This window comes from Thalassophryne amazonica, chromosome 1 (assembly GCF_902500255.1).
Source record: "Thalassophryne amazonica chromosome 1, fThaAma1.1, whole genome shotgun sequence".
NCBI classification, from domain to species: domain Eukaryota; kingdom Metazoa; phylum Chordata; class Actinopteri; order Batrachoidiformes; family Batrachoididae; genus Thalassophryne; species Thalassophryne amazonica.
The window spans coordinates 171183300-171208663 of NC_047103.1; the positions used below are offsets into that span (position 1 = coordinate 171183300).

At 41.0% G+C, this 25364-nt stretch overlaps 1 protein-coding gene across 1 annotated transcript in view; it reads left to right on the plus strand.

The window, feature by feature from the left end:
• The window catches only part of ptprnb (protein tyrosine phosphatase receptor type Nb), a 59199-nt gene extending 34112 nt beyond the window's left edge, over nt 1–25087 (plus strand). Inside the window, exons 16-21 of the mRNA XM_034179324.1 lie at nt 2549–2668; nt 3839–4005; nt 16086–16139; nt 16229–16293; nt 16676–16749; nt 24965–25087. Coding sequence (XP_034035215.1) covers nt 2549–2668; nt 3839–4005; nt 16086–16139; nt 16229–16293; nt 16676–16749; nt 24965–25036 — 552 coding nt within the window. The 3' untranslated portion in view covers nt 25037–25087. The remainder of the gene's footprint in view (nt 1–2548; nt 2669–3838; nt 4006–16085; nt 16140–16228; nt 16294–16675; nt 16750–24964) is intronic.
• The last annotated feature ends 277 nt before the right edge of the window (nt 25088–25364 follow it).

The window sequence follows — 25364 nt, forward strand, 5'->3', positions numbered from 1 at the left end:
ACCTGGGTTTGACACATCGTGCCTGTGAAGGAGGACGGGTGAGGGACACATGCTGTCAGCACACATCAGAGGTGATTAATTGTTTGACTACTTGTTGATAGTAACTTGGTATTTTGTTACGCAGTATATTTGAATTGTGATGAGAATTGTGCAGCTCGCTTCTCACTGCTGTGGCGTGCGGACAACTGATCCTCCACCTGTTGTGAGAAGCTGCTCATTTACATAAAGCTTAAATACAGACCTGAATGTGTTGCTGATAGTGTGTGCCTTTTGAAGGATATTGCTTGTAACTGCTGACTTACCTCACCTCTTCTATCCTTCGCAGAGAGTCGGTTTGTCGTGTCCACCTGGGGGGTGTTTGGCGGTAAAGTGAGTCCAGAAGCGCCGGGCCTCGATCCTTTTAGGCGCTTGAGAGCGTGCCAGCCTTCACTCCACCAGACTGACGCATCTTTTGTTTATACACTTTGTTTTGCACCAGAGGTGAAAGAAATAAATTGTTTTGTTATTGGAACCGCTTTCTGGTTATTTTAGCGCTGGGTTCCGTCAGACGCAGGTTCGCTCCTCAACCCGCGTCGACACATAACACACTTCTCCTTTGCTGAGATAATCCATCCCACCTCACAGGTGTGCCATATCAAGATGCTGATTAGACACCATGATTAGTGCACAGGTGTGCCTTAGACTGCCCACAATAAAAGGCCACTCTGAAAGGTGCAATTTTGTTTTATTGGGGGGGATACCAGTCAGTATCTGGTGTGACCACCATCTGCCTCATGCAGTGCAACACATCTCCTTTGCATCATCCGTGAAGAGAACACCTCTCCAATGTGCTAAACACCAGCGAATGTGAGCATTTGCCCACTCAAGTCGGTTACAACAACGAACTGGAGTCAGGTCGAGACCCCGATGAGGACGACGAGCATGCAGATGAGCTTCCCTGAGACGGTTTCTGACAGTTTTGCAGAAATTCTTTGGTTAAGCAAACCGATTGTTTCAGCAGCTGTCCGAGTGGCTGGTTTCAGACGATCTTGGAGGTGAACATGCTGGATGTGGAGGTCCTGGGCTGGTGTGGTTACACGTGGTCTGCGGTTGTGAGGCTGGTTGGATGTACTGCCAAATTCTCTGAAACGCCTTTGGAGATGGCTTATGGTAGAGAAATGAACATTCAATACACGAGCAACAGCTCTGGTTGACATTCCTGCTGTCAGCATGCCAATTGCACGCTCCCTCAAATCTTGCGACATCTGTGGCATTGTGCTGTGTGATAAAACTGCACCTTTCAGAGTGGCCTTTTATTGTGGGCAGTCTAAGGCACACCTGTGCACTAATCATGGTGTCTAATCAGCATCTTGATATGGCACACCTGTGAGGTGGGATGGATTATCTCAGCAAAGGAGAAGTGCTCACTATCACAGATTTCGACTGGTTTGTGAACAATATTTGAGGGAAATGGTGATATTGTGTATGTGGAAAAAGTTTTAGATCTTTGAGTTCATCTCATACAAAATGGGAGCAAAACCAAAAGTGTTGCGTTTATATTTTTGTTGAGTATATATAATGGCAAAGTTTCCGAACAATTTCCTGTCAGTGTTGAATAAAGCTTCCATTGTTTTTAGTGAAACTTTAATGCTTATTTTGACACATTATCCTGCTAACATTAGCCGTAGCACTGTAAATTCAAACTTTCACTATAAAGCTTTGCTCTGATTGCAGCTGGCACATCTTTGGTGTTAAAGTACATTTATTGTGAAAGATATTCATGAAAACACAAGTTATCTGCAGCTTTACGTGTTTCTCTTCAAGTTCAAAACAGCTGAGTTATTTTTCTGGTTTGAAATTTTCAGGCCTGTTGACCAGCTTTGGCCTGGCGGGCTGCCGGACCTGTACATTGGCTGGGGGAACCCTGGACTTCACCTTCCACTTTGATCTGGATTTAAACTGTTATAAATGAATGTTACATTTCTTTAATGTGGCTCCATTGAAGATAATGTAGTATAGTAGTAGTAATGTAGTTATTTTATAAGGTTTGAAGTTGTTGCTAAACTGGTTCATACTGGCTTAGACTGGTGTAGAAATGTTTAAATATCTCTTGTTTTGGACTGTTTTGTTTATCCTCTGTGGGTTTTCAGAAATTGTATTTTTTATGGGGGGGGGGGGGGGGGTGTCTATATGCCATTTTAAAGACAGAACAATTACAATTGATTGTAAGAAAAAAAAAAAAAATAATAGTGTAATCAGAGTTTAAAACAGTTATTTTGGTTTTGCCAAGACATCAGTCCTGACTTGGCTCTGTTTTCTGAACCTTCCTTAGACTGAATTGGATTTTATTTTATAAGGAATATTGACAATAAAGGACTTACTTCAGAATTCTCGTTTCTCAGGAGTGGAACTCGTGGAGACTCTTGATTCTTATTTACAAAATGTTTTCATAGAATACGTTTTGCAGCAGGAATGAGGTCATGTTGTAACAACCGTAATAACAGTAGTACTACTACCAGTAACGGTATTGTTGATTAAATGAAGAGCTTGTGTTGTTGTTGCTGTGCAGATGGTTTGGGAGAACGGCTGCACGGTGATCGTGATGATGACAGCTCTGGTGGAGGACGGAGAGAAACAGTGCGACCGTTACTGGCCTGATGAGGGTTCGTCCCTCTACCACATCTACGAGGTGAGACGGCGCTGTACAAAGAGTGCGTCACAGCAAAACACGTCATTAAAAAAAAAAAAAATACAGCATGTACACATTTCAACACACTTTCTCTGCTGTGATATTCTCCAAAACAGCAGGTGGCAGTGGTGAGTAATTAGTCCATCTGTAATACTGTGAAACTTACAGTCGCCTCAAATTTGTGGATTTAGTTCGAAGTCCAAACATTATAGGAATAAAGCACACAGACCTGAACTTTATTTTTTGTCTGGTGAACTTGATAGTTAAAGAAGTAGTTTAAATAGAGATGGCAGATCATTAGCTAGCACTGTCACGTTGCACTGTTTTAAAAACTAATGTATAAAATAATTGTTCCAAACATGTGATAGTGTTCTTGTGTGCAGTAAGAACAGACTGGACCATACAGTGTCTTGCTAACGTATTATTGCGGTAGTCAAACTAGCTTAGTCAGACAGTTTAGCTAGTTAGCATGTAGCAAAGGCAACGAGTCTGAGTTCGTATTTAACTTTTTTCATTTCATGATATCATAAAAGAAGTGTAAACAGTCCTGTCTCTATGTGGTAAAAGAATTTAATATTTTGTAGAATAAATCCAATCCAATCAATCCACTTTATTTATATAGCACATTTAACAACAAAGACGTTCCAAAGTGCTGCACATACAATAGAATCACGATAGATAAAACCCCAATAGTCAAGAAATAAATTAAAAATAAGAAAATTAACAATAAAAATAACTAAAATGTGCAAAATAAATAAATAAATACATACATACATACAGCATACAAAAGATAAAACCAATAAAATCTACCAAAATAAAAACAAAACCAATAAAACAGAGGACCACACAACTCATGCAGTGTTAAAAACCAGAGAATAAAAGTGGGAGAAAGAAATAAAGGACTACATCTGGATGGTCTTGGACCTAGACTGAGCTAAGTACTATGTCTTCTTTAATTTTAATTTATATACTGATTTCATCATAACTGTATCATTGTTCAGGTCAGGTCTTTGAGCATGCACAGAGCCACCTTGGGTCCTTGACAGGAACCACACCCAGTCCATTGGAACTTTTAAATAAAAACCACTTAAACCAAAATGTTGTAGAACAATCTGAGTTCACATTGTAATAAAATCAATAAAACATGCCTTTTATTGATATATTTTTAAGGTGAACTTGGTGTCGGAGCACATTTGGTGTAATGACTTTCTGGTGCGAAGCTTCTACCTGAAGAACGTTCAAACACAGGAAACCAGGACGCTCACACAGTTCCACTTCCTCAGCTGGCCCGCTCAGGGAATCCCCACCTCCACACGCCCCCTACTGGACTTCCGGAGGTACTGCACTAATCTAAACATAAGTACAAAGACACAAATCTTTTGTTTCTGTTTTTACTGCTGTGTGTGTTTGTGTCCGGACATCCCGAGGGTCCATGATGTTTGGTGGTCAGATTCCTGTTGTTATTGCTTTTATAAGTTTGTAAGTGAAGTAATTAAACAGCCAGTACACTCTGAGTGCTGGTCCCAAGCCCGGATAAATGAGGAGGGTTGTGTCAGGAAGGACATCCGACATAAAACAAGCCAAAATAGACACACAGAGTACAAATCAGATTTCCATACCGGATTGGTCGAGGCCCAGGTTAACAACAGCCGGTGCCATTGCCCAACAGGGTGCTGGTGGAAATTGGGCCACTGCTAGGTGAAGAAGAAGAAGAGGAGAAAGGTCCAGAGACAGCATGAGAAGAAGAAAACTAGAAGGGTGGAAGTGAGAGTTGGGACTTTGAATATTGGCAGTCTGACTGGTAAAGGGAGAGAGCTGGCTGACATGAGGGAGATGAGAAAGGTAGACATATTGTGTGTGCAAGAGACCAAGTGGAAGGGAAGTAAGAGCAGGAGCATCGGCGGTGGGGTCAAGTAGTTGTATCATGGTGAGGACAGGAAGAGAAATGGTGTTGGGGTCATTTTAAAGGAAGAGTATGTTTAGAGTGTGTTGGAGGTTAAGCGAGTGTCTGACAGGGTGACGAGTGTTAAGTTAGAAATTGAAGGGGTGATGATGAATATCATCAGTGCATATGCCCCACAGGTAGGTTGTGAGATGAACTCAACTCAACCTTTATTTCTAAAGCACATTTAAAACAACAGCAGTCGACCAAAGTGCTGTACATAATTAAAAAATGGGCACCAAGTTACTCCATTAAAAATAACAATAAAATTACAACAGGCAATAAAACAAATAAAAAAAGTAAAATAAAGAGTAAAAAGTAGTAGGAAATAATTTAATTGGATTTAATTAATTTACATCGCGCCAAATCACAACAAAACTGCCTCAGGCACAACGCACAAGTAAGGTCTATCCTTACCAACCCCTAGAGCAAGCACACTTGACAGCGGCAAGGAAAAACTCCCTCTGATTTGAGGAAGAAACCTCAAGCAGACCAGACTCAAAGGGGTGACCCTCTGCTTGGGCCATGCTACCGACACACTAGACAAATATACAGGAAATTTTGGGAGTCCATGCTGGTGCACAGGACAGGAGGCCTGCAGAAGAAGACACCCACTCCCACCTCTGGATGGTGCCGCACGTCGCACATTAAAAAGAAAGAAACAAACAAAAAACAGGAGCAGGCAGCAGAAAGACTACAGATAAGGTATAATTTGTCAGCATTAAGCAAAACAGAAGAAATCCTAAGGTGAAACAGAGATGTAATCGCTCATTTAGGAAACGCCAGAGAAAAGAAATAGGTTTTTAAAGAGGCTTTAGAAGTCTCGAGGGACAGGGATGATGTAATATTAAAGGGGAGACTACTCCAAAGCCTGGGGGCGGCCGCTGCAAAGGCTCTGTCACCCCTCATCTTTAATCTGGTTTTAGGCACCTCCAGCAACAGTTGGTCAGAAGACCTTAAGGCTCTCGTTGGGGTGTAAGGAAAAAGAAGCTCCGAAAGATACACTGGGGCCATTGAGGGCTTTAAAAACAATTAAAAGAAGTTTAAAATCACTCTGGTAACAGATCAGAAGCCAGTGAAGAGTAGCCAAGACCGGCGTAATGTGTTCGGACATTTCTTTCCTGAAAGAAGACAAGCAGCAGCGTTCTGAATAAGCTGGAGGCGGTTTAGAGAGGACTGATCCAAGCCAACGTACAGAGAGTTACAATAATCTAGTCTACTTGTGACTAAGGCGTGGATAACCTTCTCAAGGTCAGTCCTAGAGAAATATGGCTTGGACTTGGCTGGCAGATGAAGTTGGAAGAAACTTGTTCTAACAACAGCAGTGACCTGCTTATCAAATTTAAAATGGCTGTCAAAAATCACCCCAAGGTTTCTCACACAGGAGTGAAGGTTGGAACCCAGGGGACCCAGGACATCAGCAGAGCAGGCTGTGGAAGTGCTCCCCCCAAACAGGATAACCTCCATCTTGGATTCATTAAGATTTAATAGGTTAGCACTCATCCAAGATTTGACCTCACTCAAACAATCCAATAATGGCTGCACTGGGTCATTGCCTAATGACCTTTGTGGCAGGTAAATTTGGACATCTTCAGCAAAGCAATGGAAAGATATTTGGTATTTTCAAAAGATACCGCTGAGACAACATGTACAAAAGGAAAACAACAGGACGTAGAATGGAGCCTTGAGGGACTCCACATGTCAGTGGCGCCACATCTGAAGAAAATTGGCCCAGCTGCAGAGAAGAGCTCTGCTCTGTGAGGTAAGAACTGAACCAGCTGAGAACAGAGCCTGTAATGCCCACACGCTGCTCGAGATGATGCAGCAGAATCACGTGTTCCACTGTGCCAAAGGCAGCTGAGAAGTGTAAAAGCATCAGGATGGCAGGACTACCCGAGTCAGCAGCTAAAATCAAATCATTGAAAACTCTCAGTAGAGCGGTTTCAGTGCTATGTCTGGGTTTGAAGCCAGACTGAAACTTTTGATAAATGTCATGCTGGGCTAAAAATGACTGCAACTGGATGTCTCTCCAACACCTTGGATAAAAAGGGGAGTTGAGATATAGGCCTAAAATTAGAAAGGATAGAAGGATTGCCATTTTTATTAAAGGTTTCACCACAGCATGTTTAAAAGCTAAAGGCACACAGCCAGAGGTAAGACTGGTGTTAACCAGCAACAAAATAGTGGCTCCCACCAAATGAAAAATGTCTCTGAGGAGACGAGGACGAATGATGTCCAAAGAACAATTTGTAGGACGCAGATGACTGATTATATCAGAAAGCCGGGAGAAGGACAAAGGCTTGAACTGATCGAGGGCAGCAGAGCACAGAGAAAAGGTGGTGGTTTATCCGCCGAACACGGAAGCGTCAAAATGAACAGCACAGGTAGATGATCGGAAGTACACAGAGTTGCACAGATTTCCTTAATAGAGACAGATAAACCAGAAGACAGCACAAGAACTACAATCTGCCCCTTTTCATGAGTCGGGCCAGAAACACACGGTAAAATGAAAGGAACCAATCAGGTTTAAAAAGTCCTTGACCAGAGGACGGGATTCACAGCAGATTAAAATATCGTATTACACCACGGTCCTGGACAGAAAGTCCCCAAACTCATTTATAAAGTCCTTATTATTTTTTGGTGGACGATAAACAATGGCACAAAGGACGGGAAATGACAGATTCAGTTCAAAAAAGCTGCAGCTCAAAGCTGCTGTGACTCGTTGCAGGCTGGGACAAACAACGCCAGGAAGGAGCAAGAAGGAGACGGAGTCAGATGAGGTGGTGGAGAGTGAACCCAAGCATGAAAGAGTTGGTGAAGGGAACAGAGGTGATGAGGAAGTAATGGAAACACAGGTGGACCACATTCTGTGTAGGAGATGCAAGCTACATAAAAGAAATTAGAGACTGTAAGGTGGTGGCAGAAGAGAGTGTAGCTAGACAACATAGGATGGTGGTTTGTAGGATGACTTTAGAGGTGAAGAAGAGAGTGAGAGCTCAACAAGGATCAGATGGTGGAAACTGAAGGAGGAAGACTTGTGTGAAATTCAGTGAGCAGGTGAGAGATGCACTGGTTGGAGGGGAAGCAATTTTGGACAATTGGAAAAGTGCTGCAGATGTGGTGAGGGAGACGGACAGGAAGGTACTGGGTGTGACATCTGGACAGTGGAAGGAAGATGAGGAGTCTTGGTGGTGGAACAAAGATGTTTTGGAAAGCATAAGGAGAAAGAAGTTGGCAAAAAAGAATTGGGATAGTTGGAAAGATGAAGGAAATGGAGCAGCGTGAGGAGCGGACGGTCAGCGTCTGGGTAGACGGCCGTACCGTTGTACAACTTCGATCAGAGTCCACGGGCTGCCGAAGGCCCCAGCCAGGACCAGGCGCGTTGGTGGACGCCATCAGCCATCTGTTGTGCAACAGCTGTTAAATAAGACGGTGAGAATGGGGCCAAAGAAAGCACCTGTGACGGAGGATCTGGAGGATATTAAGAAGGTTCTGCATACTCTCACGGAGGAGGTTTGTGCCGTAAAAACTCAGCAGAAGGAGATACTGGCACTAGTGAAGGAAGTTAAGGACCTGAGAGGCCTTATTGAGCAGCAGGACAAACGGATTGCGTCGCTGGAAAGAAGGGTGACAAATGGAGCAGTACACGCGAATGAATGATGATGTTGTATCTGGGCTCTACATCAGACTCAGATCGTGTGCTCGGGCAGCAGCCCCTGGTAACGGGGGAGCCCGATGAACAAGACCAACGCTCCACAGAGCAACAAGTTGCTGCTTTTCTATAAACAAAGGGGATTGATCTGGATGTAAACACTACTGAAGCAAGTCATCCGTTACCCAGGAAGAATTCATCAGACGAACCTACAGTCATCATGAGGTTTGTTAACAGGAAAGACTAAACAGCTCTGCTCAAACAAGGATATAAACCTAAAGGATCCAGTGTTTACATAAATGAACATCTCACTAAACACAACGCAGATATAGAAAAGAAGGCAAGATACTTGAGAAAACAACAAAAAATTCAAAACACATGGACTACAAACTGTAAAGTATTCATCAAACTGAACGGGTCTCCAGAAGAAGCCAAAGTGTTGCTGATCAGAACCATGGAGGAACTGGAAAAATATGACTAAAACATGGTAAGTAAATGCAACCAACTTTCATAATGACTGACAAACATACAGACCATTCATCGGTGCTTCTGAACAGTAATAATATAACTGGGATCATACATGGTTATGAGAATGTGGAATTACAACCTTTTAAGTACAATGAGCATCATAAACAGGATCCAGAATATGAGATAGATCTGGACAATCATTTCTATGCCTTCATAGATAGTAACTGTCAGTATTATCACTTTACCGGGGCGTTGTTAGGCCGGTATCGTAGATTTACATCAACGGTATCTGGCTATACCCGCCCACTGTGCGTAAACAAATGACATCATAGCGCGCGCGCGCAGCCCAAGAACTGTACGCAGAGGAAAAAAAAAAAAAACTGTCTGCAGAGGAAAAGATGAAAAGGCGAGCAGTGTGTTTTGGTCCCAATATGGATATTCCGGATGATTTTTCTCATGGATAGTACGACAATGAACAGCAGCTAAAGCAACCAGCTTGATGAGGGAGAGCAGCACGCGCCAGACAGCGCGAGACACGACAAAAGTGAGCCAACTTCTTATGTACGCGTTACGTGTTGTGTATCTCAGTAGAAAGTGATAATAATGCAAATAACATGCTGTTGTCGTGCGGTGTGCATTTTTCTGAGTCCCTCCGTCCATCCAGTTGCCCAAAATGACAGATATTATATCTGTCATTTTGGGCAACTGAGCGTGAACGTCGGGCCTCTGAAAATGCACACCGCCCTCCAAAAGCATGTTATTGTATTATTATTACACAGAGGAACAATACAATAACTGCATTTCATAAGTAAGTCCCTTCGACTGCTCCCTTGTTTGCACTCGGGGTCGCCACAGAAAATCCAAGGTGGATCTGCATGTTGAATTGGCACAGATTTTACGCCGGATGCCCTTCCTGACGCAACTCCACATTACACGGAGAAATGTGGCAGGGGTGGGATTTGAACCCGGAACCTTCTGCACTGAAACCAAGCGCATTAACCACTTGGCCACCACCCCTGCTAATAACTGCATTTCATGTGATGGGAAATTGTCAATAATCCACTTTAATAGCAGGAGTCTGTACAAAAATTTTGGGAGGATCAAAGACTATTTAGAACAATTTTGTCAACCCTTCAGTATAATTGCCATAACGGAAACATGGCTTACAGAGGGTGATGATACAAACTATGAGCTGGAGGGTTATGAATTCAATCATCTGAATAGACGAAATAGAGGAGGAGGAGTGGCTTTGTATGTTGACAAAAGGATTAACTACAAAATTAAAGATCAAATGACTGTGGCTGTGGAAAATCTTTTGGAAGCCATCACAATTGAAATAGGTGTGAAAAAAGGCAAAAATATAATTATTAGCTGCATATATAGAGCTCCAGGCTCTAAAATGGAAGAATTTCAAAATTAGACAGAGAAATTGTTTTCACAGATGGGTAATAAGTGAGATATAAACATTGATCTCTTAAACCCACATCAGCATAAAGTAACTGAGGGTTTCATTAACACTATGTACAGTCTAAATCTATATCCAAAAATTACTCGGCCTTCAAGAATCACTTCACATTCAGCTACTCTCACTGATAATATATTTACAAATGATATTGATACCAAAACACTAAGTGGCTTATTAATTAATGATATTAGTGACCATTTACCAATTTTTATAGTAACTGATTTGAAGTTTAATAAAAAAGGTACTGAGAAAAAACAATATTGCAAGCACCTGCAATCTGAAGAAGCTATCACTGCCTTAAAAAATGATTTACTTTTACAGGACTGGAATCCCATTTACAATAGGCAAGATGCGAATTTAGCATATTCCGAATTTGAAAACATATTTCTCAATATATATAACAAAAATTGTCCAATTATACAGTATAATAAAAATAATAACTAGAAAGCTAACCCATGGATAACAAAAGGTCTTCAGAAGGCATGTAAAAAGAAAAATAGGCTATACAGAGAATTCATTAAAAGTAAATCAAGAGAGGCAGAGGTTAAATATAAGGACTATAAAAATAAACTAACAACTATTATGCGGAACTGTAAAAGATCATACTTTGGAAAAATACTAGATAATAAAAACAATATAAAGGAAACATGGAAAATATTGAATAGTATTATGGCAAATAAACCCAAATCAAATAACTATCCAACATACTTTACTTAGGACAACAAAAATGAATATAACATGAGCCAAGTAGTGAATAGTTTCAATAAATTTTTTGCTAATGTTGGGCCAGATCTGGCAGCTGAAATCCCACACACCCCATGGAAAATCAGCAATTAATCACCAGAAATCTGCACAGTGTTTCTCAGCCCAGTAGATGAAAGGGAAATTATTAACATAGTTAGTACATGTAAAAGTAAAAAGTCAACGGATCATAATGAGGTGCATATGTCCTTAGTAAAGCAAATAATTTCTGAAATCGCAAAACCATTATCATATATCTTTAACAAATCATTTCAAACTGGGATTGTTCCTAAAAAGTGGCAAAAGTGATACCTTTATTCAAATCTGGTAGCAAGCATCTTTTTACTAACTACAGGCCTGTGTCTCTACTGTCACAATTTTCAAAGATACTGGAGCTGTTGGGAAAGTGTAGTGACACGGACCCACAACAGGGGGCGTAAATGAACGGACAATGGATGAACCAAAAGATAACACTTTACTGTTGTGAATGTGCACAACGGAATACAGACAATCACAGATTTAGAATTCAGTCAATATACAAAGGTGACGTGTGGGCAGGCTCGAGGATAGAAGACGTCTGTCCAGAGAAGAGCTGGGTCCCACACGATTTCCACTGCCAACAGATCTGGAGCACACTGGAGCCGCCAAGTCCTGAATCCCCAGGTGGCCACCGTCTCTAGCTGTCAGACCTGGTACTGCTGGCAGGAAGCAGAAACAGCTTATGGTGGGTGAGTGCACACCCAGCAAAACAGTCAGCAAACAGTCAGTTTCTTTCTGTAGGAAAATCTCCACCTCCTACACAGGAACACAGTTCGTGCAGAGCCTGAAAGTGCTACTTATCTGGTTTGGAGTGAGGGGTGAAGAACGTCACTCCTCCACTAACCACAAACCCAGTTCCCAGCTGACAGTAGTTAACAGGTACTCCTGCAAAACTCAGAGACAAACACGTGCGTTCGGCACAGAAAAAACGGCTGAGAGTTTTATCTGACGGATAGAACGATATCTCGGCAGGGAGGTGGAGTTGCTGTCCGGCTTTTATGGATGGATGAAATGATGAGATGATGAGTGGCACCTGCCACTCCCGGCTGCCTCCTCGAAGCGGCTGCGCCCTCTTGTGCCTGAAGCCCGCACTTCAGGCAGGGCGCCCTCTGGTGGTGGACCAGCAGTACCTCCTCTTCAGCGGTCCACACAACAGGTCCAACTTTACAACATCAGACTGGATAAATTTATAGATCGACACAACTTGCTTGATGAAAGTCAATATGGTTTTAGAGCAAAAAGGTCCACGACACTGGCATTGCTCGATTCCATAGAAGAGATCAATAAACATGTGGACCAAAGGGTAATAGTTGAAGGGTTATTTATTGACTTAAGAAAGGCTTTTGACACAGTTGATCACAATATATTATTTCAAAAGTTGTAACAGTATTGGATCAGAGGAGTTGCTCTGAGTTGGATTAAAAGCTACTTACAAAACCAGAAGCAGTTTGTTAAACTCGGGGACTACTGTTCTTCATATCTGGACATCATTTGTGGGCTACCACAGGGTTCTATGTTGGGCCCAAAATTATTTATTTTATACATTAATGATTTATGTAAAGTCTCAGATATGGTTAAAACTGTGCTCTTTGCAGATGACACAAACCTGTTTTGCTCAGGGGAAAATCTGCAACAATTATTAGGAACAGGAATGATAAAGTTAGAGATGGTTTGATATTAACAAATTATCATTAAATTTGTCTAAAACTAAATTGATGTTTTTTGGAAATTGTAAAAAAGACATACAAATTCAGTTAAATATACATGGGGTAAACATAGAACGTGTCAAAGAGAATAAGTTTTTAGGTGTCATTATTGATGAAAAAATTAATTGGAAAGCTCATATTCAACATGTTCAAAAGAAGGTATCAAAAAGTATTGCAGTATTAAATAAAGTAAAGCATGTTCTTGATTGCAGAGCACTACACACTCTCTATTGTTCTTTGGTTGCACCCTACTTGACTTATTGCGCTGATGTTTGGGGCAACAATTACAAAACTACATTGCAACCATTATTCATTCTTCAAAAAAGAGCATTAAGGACAATTCAGAATGCAGGTTATCGAGAACCACTGTTCATTAAATCTCAAATATTAAAACTTAATGATATGATTTCATTCAAGACTGTTCAATTAATGTACAAAGTGAAAAATAAACAAGTTCCATTTAGGATTCAAGAATATTTTACTGAGAGAGAAGGAAAATATAATTTACGGGGCTTGTATCATTTTAAAATTGCTGGCGCTCGGACAACCAGGAAAGGTTTCTGTGTCTCCATGTGTGGCCCTAGAATATGGAATAACCTGACGGATGAACTCAAATGATGTCCAAATATCAATCAGTTTAAAAAGCAATATAAAAAAATGTTTTCAAGATATGTATCTAATGAAGTACGATGAGTTTTGTGTTGTCAGTTGTAATTGTGAACTTGTTCAGTAACATTCATTTGTGTATGTGCATGTATGTATATGTGTATGTATATCTATGTATATATGTATGTATGTATGGGTGTATATATATATGTGTGTGTGTGTGTGTGTGTGTGTAATTATGTATGTATGTGTAGGTGTATGTTGGTGTGTGTATACTGTATATGTATGTAAATATGTATGTAGACGAAGACACGGTGTTTACTTGATATGTTTATGATAATGGGATTTGAGTTTGTGTTGTTAAATGTGTCTGTATCATGGCCCAAGCAGAGGGTCATCCCTTAGAGTCTGGTCTGCTTGAGGTTTCTTCCTCAATACATCAGAGGGAGTTTTTCCTTACCACTGTTGCCTGTGTGCTCGCTCTGGGGGTTGGTAATGTGTATATGTATGCATGTATGTATGTATATATGGGGTGGGCGTTTATAAGCCTTGCTTCTGCTCACCCCCTTTTTGTTCACACATGTCACTGTGGAATTGTCTTGTATATCAGTTTTTGTTATTGATGAGTTGTGTGCCAAATAAATAAGTTCAAGTTTAAAATGGACAGGATTGCAAGGAGATGCAGCGTGAGGTGAAAACAGAAGTGGCAAAAGTGAAGGAAAAGGCGTATTGCGAGCTGTACAAGAAGTTGACCAGTAAGGATGGAGAAAAGGACTTGTACTGACTGGCCAGACAAATCAACAGAGCTAGAAAGGATGTGCAGCAGGTTAGGGTGGTAAGAGGCAGATGGTAATGTGCTGACAAGTGAGGAGTGTGTGTTGAGAAGGTGGAGGGAATATTTTGAAGAGCTGATGAATGAAAAAAGAAAAGGCTGGATGAAGTGGAAAAAGTACATCAAGAAGGGCAAAAGATTAGTAAGGAAGAAGTGAGGGCAGCTATGAAGAGGATGAAGAGTGGAAAGGTAGCTGGTCCAGATGACATTCCAGTGAAGGCATGGAAATGTCTAGGAGAGATGGCAGTAGCGTTTCTTACCAGGTTATCTAATAAAATCTTGGAGAGTGAGAGGATGCTTAAGGAGTGGAGACAAAGTGTACTGGTTCCTATTTTTAAGAACAAGGGTGATGTGCAGAGCTGCAGTAACGACAGAGGCATAAAGTTGATCAACCACAGCATGAAGTTATAGGAAAGAGTAACAGAAGCTACGCTTAGAAAACAGGTGAAGATCTGTGAGCAGCAATATAGTTTCATGCCGAGAGAGCACTACGATGCAATGTTTGCTCTGAGAATACTGTTGGAGAAGTACAGAGAAGGACAGAGTTACATTGTGTGTTTGTAGATGTAGAGAAAGCTTATGACAGGGTGCCAAGAGAAGAGTTGTGGTATTGAATGAGGAAGTCTGGAGTGGCAGAGAAGTATGTTAGGGTAGTGCAGGACATGTACAAGAATAGTGTGACAGCGATGAGATGCGCAGTTGGAATGACAGACTCATTCAAGGTGGAGGTGGGATTACACCAAGGATCAGCTCTGAGTCCTTTCTTGTTTGCAGTGGTGATGGACAGGTTGACTAATGAGATCAGACAGGAGTCCCCATGGACTATGATGTTTACAGATGACATTGTGATCTACAGTGAGGGTAGAGAGCAAGTTGAGTCTAGTCTGGAGAGGTGGAGATATGCTTTGGAGAGAAGGGGAATGAAAGTCAGTAGAAGCAAGACTGAGTCCATGTGTGTGAATGAGAGGGAGCCCAGTGGAATAGTGCAGTTACAAGGAGTAGAAGTGGTGAAAGTAGATGAGTTTAAATATTTGGGGTCAACTGTCCAAAGTAATGGAGAGTGTGGTAAAGAGGTGAAGAAGAGAGCGCAGGCAGGGTGGAGTGGGTGGAGAAAGGTGGCAGGAGGGATTTGTGATTGATTATTGGACGGATTAGAGACAGTGGCACTAACAAAAAGACAGGAGGCAGAGCTGGAGGTGGCAGAGCTGAAGATGTTGAGATTCTCTTTGGGAGTGACAAGAATGGACAAGATTAGGAATGAACGTATCAGAGGGACAACTCAGGTGGGACGGTTTGGAGACAAAGTCAAAGAGGTGAGATTGAGATGGTTTGGACATGTGCAGAGGAGGGACCCAGGGTATATAGGGAGAAGGATGCTGAGGATGGAGCCACCAGGCAGGAGGAGAAGAGGGAGGACCAAAGAGGAGGTTTATGGATGTGTTGAAGGAGGACATGCAGGTGGTTGGTGTGACAGAGGAAGATACAGAGGACAGGGTGAGATGGAACATATTGATCTGCTGTGGAAAAAAATCCCCTAACAGGAACAGCCGAAAGACAAAGAAGATTTACAAAACAGTCAGATATCTAATCCGCTGGGCTGTGCTAGCTAGCCAGCAAGCTTTGTTGCACCAACATTACAAGTTAAACGTTACGTAGAAATGAATGTGTTTGTACTGTTGACTCTGCCTTACAGCTTTTTATATGCAGCACATTTACAAAATCATTATGTGACTATGTTAGCTAGCATGAGCCTAGTAAATTACAATAAAATAGTTTGATATTTACTGTTAAATTCTCTGTTAGCTGCCACTTAATCATTTTTATGATGAACTCTGTGACAGAACTCAGTGTTCTACTTCATGTTTTTTGAAGTGATGTATTTAATTAGGGCCCAAGTTGGACAAAGTCCTGCGAGGACCCTGTTGTAATTGTGCTGTTTATTTTAGAAATTATTTCTATGTTACAGGAAGGTGAATAAATGCTACCGAGGACGATCCTGCCCCATCATCGTGCACTGCAGGTCATTAAAATGAAACAACAAAATAACAACATAAAGTTGTCTTTAAAAGCTCTTAATATACTTATATAAAGTTTATTTTGATTCTGTAGTGATGGTACTGGCCGAACAGGAACTTACATCCTGATCGATATGGTTCTGAATCGCATGGCTAAAGGTGAGCGTTCACTTTATCTAAGTGTCTTTATATTTATATATTTTGTTATATTAATTTATATTTATTTAGTCACATTTTAAATAATATTTTTGTTGTGAAGGACAGTCAGTTTCTACTAATAGCCACTAGAGGGCAGTGTTTGTTCAGAAGTTTGTCATTGTTTCTGATAATCTTTAACTCATCATATCAGTTGATAGAAAATGTAATCAAGTCATACCTATTATGATTTTTTTTAATTCAAATTGCAAAACAAAATGTTCACAAGAATCATAATTGATATGTTTTTGTTTGTTCTGTTGTTATTGTGTAACTGATCACAAAATTCCTTTTGAGAAGTTGTAAACGGCAGCTTTTTCAATGTTTTCATGTTTGTAAATGGCAGGCGTGAAGGAGATTGACATCGCTGCTACCCTGGAACATATTCGAGACCAGAGGCCCGGGATGGTCCGCACCAAGGTGAGCAACTGACTAGGTCACAGGCTGATGTCGTGACAAAGTGACATCAAAGCAAACTGACATCACAGCAAATTGACATCATGAAAAACTGACATCACAGCAAATTGACATCACAGCAGACTGACATCAAAGCAAACTGACATCACAGAAAACTGACTTCAAAGCAAACTGACATCACAACAAACTGACATCACAGCAAACTGACATCATGAAAAACTGACATCAAAGCAAACTTACATGACAACAAATTGACATCACGAAAAACTGACATCAAAGCAAACTGACATCACAACAAACTGACATCAAAGCAAACTGACATCACAGCAAATTGACATCATGAAAAACTGACATCAAAGCAAATTGACATCATGAAAAACTGACATCACAGCAAATTGACATCAAAGCAAACTCACATCACAGCAAATTGACATCAAAGCAAACTGACATCACAGCAAACTGACATCAAAGCAAACTGACATTACAGCAAAGTGACATAAAAATAAACTGACATCACAACAAACTGACATCACTGCAAACTGATGTCGTGACAAGCTGTCATCAAAACAAACTGAAGGGCAGTGTGGTGCCTTAATGGTTAGCACTATTCCCTCACAGCAAGAAGGTCATGGGATCGATTCCCACCTGTGGCCTTTCTGTGTGGAGTTTGCTTGTTCTCCCCGTGTTTGCTCAGGTTCCATCTGGGTGCTCCAGCTTCCTCCCCAGGTCTCTCCTGTACGGAACCCAGGAGCAGGGACGGTCCTGAAGGCGGGCCGACTGGGCAGCTGCCCGGGGCGGCATCGCAGGGGAGGCGGCACGACCGTGCGGGAAAAAAAAACGGTCAAAAAAAAAAACGGGGTGGGGGGGTTGTCCTGATGGGGAGGTTCGTGGTTACGTTACGTTACGGCAGAGCGGCGCCCCCACCTTCCCGTCCCATGGCAGCTTTCCTCTCACTCATTCACGCAGCTTCACAGTGCTATAAACAGTAGCGAAGCAAAGACTGCAGCAAAACGAGACAAGTCATTGGATAATTGCTGGGCTTTGTCCCGCCCATCGGACGCTCAGCGTGTCTGGGGGTCTATGGGGCAGTGGGCGGGCCTCGGCCGGCCCGGGCACTCAGCTTCTGCATGATGATTGGATGATCTGTCTGAGGCTGAATCCCTTTTTGATTGATAGCGAAATGAGCGAATCAGGGATCTTTTGGTGTAAACATCCATGGGAGCATTTTTTAATTTTCATTCTGTTCTGAGTTGAACTGTAGACTTTCCTAATCCTCTTAGCGGCATTTTCTTTGTTAAAAGCGACTAGCGACAAATCGAGCTTCTATTTCTGGTGTTTTTTTTGTAGCTGCTTGTGTTTGGAGACTGACTTCTATCACTCTTTCTGACTTTCTATCTCAGTTTCTGTTCCTACCGAGCAGCGGGTGCTGCTGAGCTCCTCCACCGTCACAAAGCGCTCACAGGCGGACGAACTTCACACTAGCCTCCCGCCAGTCCCAGCTAGCGAGCTAGCTAGGTAGCAAGCTGCACATAATGGCAGACAATTTGAATGTTGTGGACCAGATTTTGGTGAAGTCATTTGATAGTCTTCCTTACGAAGAAGCCGTGGCTGCTGTCATGGCTTCAGCTCTCAATGGTTTGCAGGCCAAAGTTAAAGCAACAGCTAGGGTTGCCAACTCTATGAAAAATAAATAAGGGACACCTCACCGCCAGGGCCGACCGGCCGACTGACCATCGCCTTCACCCTTCCCAGCGTCTGTGTGAAACGATTTTTAACCATTTGACTGTTGACTTGACCCGGAATTTAGGTAGATGCACACATGCATTTGTTCTGATATGAACACGTGGAAAACAAATTATTTAGCAATTTATTTTTAGTGCAAAATAAATTTTCACTCACAATTTCAATATGAGCATTCTGTCTTCTTTAAAAATAAATCTCTGTAGTGCTATTGCTTAACTTAAAATTGTATAAATTAACAAAAAAAAAAACAATAGAAAATTTGCATCATCCAAAACAATGTAACAGTGCACATTTACACATTTAGTGTAATAAAAAGTGCAAAAAATAAAGTCTGAAAAGTAAACAATACTGTTGTCGCGCACCTTTCCACCCAGCCCATTTTCCTTTTCTCATTCTCCCCTGTATTTTTGCATTCTTTTTTGTTTGTTTTTTTTAGGAGGAGTAGTAACGACGTTACAGACATTGCTGTCCGTAGACATATCTGCAGTGCCAGTGTCGGTGTCTGTATCGATATCAGCCATGCTGATTTGTTATTGTCGTCCAACGACCGTTGTCGGCTCATGACGTCGGTATCTTCTTGCGAGCAGATGTCCCTCGACCAATGAGATAAGAGTGATTCTGTATTGTCAGTTCATTGGTGAAAAGCAGGAGAGAGGCTGGGATCAAATTTACCGTAAGTTTCCATATAAAGCGCCAGTCAATTCCATTGACATTTTACACACTTTTTGATTCTCACAGAAATACGGGACAAACTGCGTCCCCTTTCAGGTCAATACGGAACGCACACTTTTATTTCCAAATAAGGGACGATTCCGTTTTTCAAGGGACGGTTGGCAACCCTAGCAACAGCCCCCAGGTCAATGTTTGTGCATTGCTCTGCTCACAGACTGAATCTGGTTCTGTCTCAGGGGGCTAAATGCTTATCTGAGTGCAGAATATTTTTTGCATCACTCTCTGGGTTTGCCACATTTTTCTCCAAATCCACAAAGAGGATGTCTTTTCTTGAGTCTGCAGACTGCTCAAGGTTGCCCAGAAATGCTCCTACTCGATGGAATTTCACATCACGGATAGTGAGCACTGTGGCAAACAATTATGATGCCTCCTGTAAACTTTTGAGATGATCATTGCAGATAAGTCCATGGATGATGACACATTAGACTGTGCCAGTTTCTTTGTGTTTGTTATTGCAGTAGTCATTAAAACTGGAAATTTGTTCTTGAAAATAGCTGTTGAGTTAATTTGTGGGATTGTGGGTGTTCTGGACGAAGTTAGTGTTTTCATGGATGGTGGGGCGGAGGTGGTGGCCACATTAGTGTGCGCAGGGGGTTTCATCCTGGGAGTAAATCACTCTAGGGCCGCCACTGCCCAGGAGAGGTCACTTAAAGTCAGATTTTTCTGGCCATGATAATTTGTGAGCACGTTTTCCTTTAATTGAGCCCTCAAAGTAATAAAACATGAGCACATTATAAGCCTAAACTGAGCTCTCGACATATGTATTTGGTGATTACATTTAGTCATTTTACAAGCTATTGTACAGAGATTTGGGCTACTTGTAGGCTGTCTGTAACAGTTATGTAAAATTGGAAAGATACTCAAAGATTAAATTTTTCGGAATCAATAACTTCAAAGTGAATTGCTGTTTTAAATCAAATGACACCTCTTAAAGAACATTGTAATACAGACAACAAAATACAACCGACCAAAACCATTTTTCCCCCAAAATGGGGGGGGGGGGGGGTCCTCTGTTCTTTATGAATTACGTTGAACTTGACGTGCAGCTGGCTGCAAAACCGGAGCTCAGGGACCATCAACAAATTACCATGGCGAAAGGAAATGCGTTGGAAAAAAACTCAATAACGTCACATTTATGGTTTTTAGTGCCACCAAACTCACATCACACATCAGTGAATTCCCTCTGGTTGTACTCTAGCACATAGATTGGGAACATGTATGATTATATAATTTAGATTTTTTTTTTTATTGTTATAAATTTGAATAAAATCTTAATAATTTATTATTCAAAGCTATTTATTTATTATTCACACATCAGTGGTCACCTGCTGGTTATACTACAACATTCAGTTTGGAAAAATGTATTTTCATTGTTCATATTTTCAATAGCATCAATGGTATAAGGCGGGGGGGGGGGGGGTTCAAAGTGTGGGAGAGTGAGCTCCCCCCAGAGAACAAATGAATGGTCACACACACCCCCACTGACACACATACACACAATTTCAACATCTTTGTGTGTTTCTTTTTATTCTTTTACACATCTTGAACACATTTTAAAAGTATTTGTGTGTTTTTAAGGAAATGTCGCTGCATTTACACATTTTACAGCCTTTGTAAACATTTTAAACATGTTTTTAAAGAACTTTCTATTCTTTTACACATTTTACACCCTTTTAAAATATTTTAAACAACTTTCTGTTCTTCTATTTTTATCTTTTGTCATATTTTATACATAATTTTTTTTAACATTAAAACATCTCTGTGTGTTTTTAAACATCTTTGGCATAACTAACACATTTTAACATAAATAATATTAATTCAAACAGGGATGGGAATTGATACGATTTTACCGATATCAATTCCGCTTATCAAACCGATTGCTTATTGATTCCCTTATCAATACCTCTTGTGAATTTTCTGTATACTAAAAATAGGCTTTACAGGTTTTCTATGTCAACAACATTTTGAGTTTTAAAGTAAATAAATGTGAAATTGATCACTGGATCCTTGATCTCTGGACATAAATAAAACTAAATAAAATCTGTAGTTTTTGTCAAAAGCATTTCCTTTCAGACATTTTGGCATGAATGTCTCTCCGTACCTCTGAGCCGAGCTCAGCCGGCTGCTGCACGTCAGCGCAGGACGTCTCATTTTGGGAGGAAAAACTTTTTAGTCTGTTGTAGTTTGTTGTGTTACAACGTGTGTAAAGAGGTGTCATTTGATTTAAAGCAGTGATTCACTTTGAAGTTATTGATTCCGGCCATACTCTAACTTGACTCGGCAGAGAGCGGAGCAGCATTTGGAGCTGTGTGAACGGAACAGAGGACGATTCTCGTTTCTTAGCTGCAACAAGACAAGAGTCCCAGTTAGTGACTTTAATCCACACAAAAGTGTCTCAGGATAGACATTTTTGAATGGCTTTGAGAGGAGTTAAGAAGCAGACTTGCCACTTCTGAAAAGCAGTGAAGCTTGAACCAACGAAGCAGAGCTCCACTGTTTCGCTGCAGGGTCTGCAATCAACGTAAAGAAATGAAATGATCATTTTCTCAAAAAAACACCCTCAAAAACAATGGCCGCTCTGAAGGACCGATAAGGGAATCTTTAAGCAAAAAGGCTGTTGATGTCGGTGGATCGAATCATTTCTTAACGATTCTCAAAAAGAACCGGTTCTTGATACCCATGCCTTGTCACGGTTTGAAAACCACTGGTATAAGGTGTAGTGACACAAAATCCACGACATCCATCAATGGTTGCCTGCTGATTATATTACAGCACTCAGTTGGTGAAAAAAAATTGTTTTTGCATAATTTTGGGGAGTTTTTCTTTGTTAAAACTGTTTGATATTCTTCATACTACAGCATTTCAGAAAAAGATATTTACACCGAATTTATGGTAACGACCAGGAGAACCCTAGTATTTAGTTACCCACCCACTTTTTAATGTTTTTTTGGAGCATACTTTTGATTGCTTAACTTGAATGTCTTTGAAATGAGAAACATTTATAAAAATGTTGAGTTCACTTTCCATGAATCAAAACACTGGTTTCAGCTTCTATAACTGACATAAAAATACAGATTCAAAGACAAATATGTACATCTTATATTTACTCAAATGCATCTTGAAAATGTAATGAACATTTGGTTTCGGAGCCCTTTCCAGAGGTCAGTACATGAAATGTGGTGTTCATTCCTAACCTCTATTTATTTTTCTGACACATTTGTGATATAAAATCACTTGTATCAAGTATTGGCATTTGATTAAATTGTTAATTATGGCACAATGAACAACAGAATCATCTTTACATGGTAAAAAGAGCATAATTTAGTGAAACATTCACACAATTTGGCACAATGAGCACACAATGCAGTAAAACAAATGCACATTGTCTCACCATTCAAAATATTTTGCAGTGACAATTCTAGAGCTCCGTACTCACTGTCAGTGGGACTAACCTGGTTAAATAAAGGTTTTAAAAACTGACATCAAAACAAAGACATCAGAATAAACTGACATTAAAATGAACTGACACCACGACAAACTGACATCAAAACAAACTGACATCAGAATAAACTGACCCCAAAACAAACTGACACCATGACAAACTGACCCCAAAACAAATTGACACCATGACAAACTGACATCAAAACAAACTGACCACAAAACAAATTGACATCAAAACAAACTGACATCAAAACAAACTGACCCCAGAACAAACTGATATCAAAACAAACTGACCCCAGAACAAACTGATATCAAAACAAACTGACCCCAGAACAAACTGATATCAAAACAAACTGACCCCAAAACAAACTGATATCAAAATAAACTGACCCCAAAACAAACTGACCCCAAAACAAACTGACCCCAAAACAAACTGACATCAAAACAAACTGACCCCAAACAAATTGACATCAAAACAAACTGACCCCAAACAAATTGACATCAAAACAAACTGACATCAAAACAAACTGACACCACGAAAAACTGACATCAAAACAAACTGACACCACGAAAAACTGACATCAAAACAAACTGACACCACGACAAACTGACATCAAAACAAACTGACACCATGACAAACTGACACCATGACAAACTGACATCAAAACAAACTGACCCCAAAACAAACTGACATCAAAACAAACTGACCCCAAAACAAACTGATATCAAAACAAACTGACCCCAGAACAAACTGATATCAAAACAAACTGACCCCAGAACAAACTGATATCAAAACAAACTGACCCCAAAACAAACTGACCCCAAAACAAACTGACATCAAAACAAACTGACACCATGACAAACTGACACCATGACAAACTGACATCAAAACAAACTGACCTCAAAACAAAATGACCCCAAAACAAATGGATCCCAAAACAAAATGACCCCAAAACAAATGGATCCCAAAACAAAATGACCCCAAAACAAATGGATCCCAAAACAAAATGACCCCAAAACAAAATGACATCAAAACAAACTGACCCCATGACAAACTGACATCCAAACAAACTGACCCCATGACAAACTGACATCCAAACAAACTGACCCCATGACAAACTGACATCCAAACAAACTGACCCCATGACAAACGGACATCCAAACAAACTGACCCCATGACAAACTGACATCCAAACAAACTGACCCCATGACAAACTGACATCCAAACAAACTGACCCCATGACAAACTGACATCCAAACAAACTGACCCCATGACAAACTGACATCCAAACTGACACCACGACAAACTGACATCCAAACGAACTGACACCATGACGAACTGACACCACGAACAACTGACACCATGACAAACTGACATGACAACAAACTGACATCAAAAACTGACAACACGACAGACACCAAAACAAACTGACATCAAAACAAACTGACACCACGACAAACTGACATCCAAACAAACTGACACCACGACAAACTGACATCCAAACTGACCCCATGACAAACTGACATCCAAACTGACCCCATGACGAACTGATACCACGACAAACTGACACTAAAACCAACTGACATCAAAAACTGATCAAAACAAACTGACACCACGACAAACTAACATCAAAATAAACTGACATTAAAATAAGCTGACATGACGACAAAGTGACGCCACAACAAACTGACATCAAAATAAGCTGACATGACAACAAACTGACATCACGACAAACTGACATCACAGAGGTGTCTGTGTAGAATTTTAGATGGTCTGAAGAAGCGATGCAGGTCTGCTAAATATGACCAACATTTCTTAAGAATTTGTGAAGCCTGGACTCACTGGGTGCAATGTTGAGAAATGCTGGTTTCCCAGAATGCAAAAGATGGAGAACCACACCCTCCTTTTTCTGGGTCAGGCTCAAAACCTCTCAGTCGCCTCTCATATGTTCATGTGTGAGTCTGTAGTCTTTATCAGAGTGTTTCTTACTGTGACACAGTCACACCTGTCACAGCTTCAGTGTATAGCTACACACACATTCTGTATTAGAAGATAGCTGGGAGGTGGTAGTCCTCTGACATTAACACTCCTCTTGGCTCCTGATCCCATCTGATTATCTCACTCCAGGAATTGGCAACAAATGTTATTAACTCAAATCTGGCAACATGGTCATGAATTGCCTGACCCATGCTACCAGATTCCCTTTGAACTGTGAACAGATCAGATCTTTGAGGAAGGAATCCAGCAAGTTCCTTCCTTTAAACACGACCCCTCCTGATCTGTGCTCGTGTCTTTTTTCAGGATCAGTTTGAGTTCGCCCTGACGGCGGTCGCTGAGGAAGTCAACGCCATTCTCAAAGCTCTGCCCCAATGAACCCGGTCTGATCTGGACTGGCCTGCTGTTCCGTCGCTCCAGCCGCTCCCCTCACACATGTATCTTCACCTTGCCTTCTTCCTCTACAACGATTACTGTGATGATAACTGATTATGTTCTCTTTGTACCCGCTGCCTTGAAACAACAGTGCTGATGTCAGACATGGTGACCTAAAACTGCAGCTGGATTCATACAGGCATGGATCTGGTTTTTAAATCTTTGCATCATAAACATGTTTTCGTGTTGTCAGATCAGCTGCTGAAGCTTTTCCAGGGAATCTGACTGAAAGTGACGTTTCTTTATATACGGATGATGTGCTGGTTTCAGC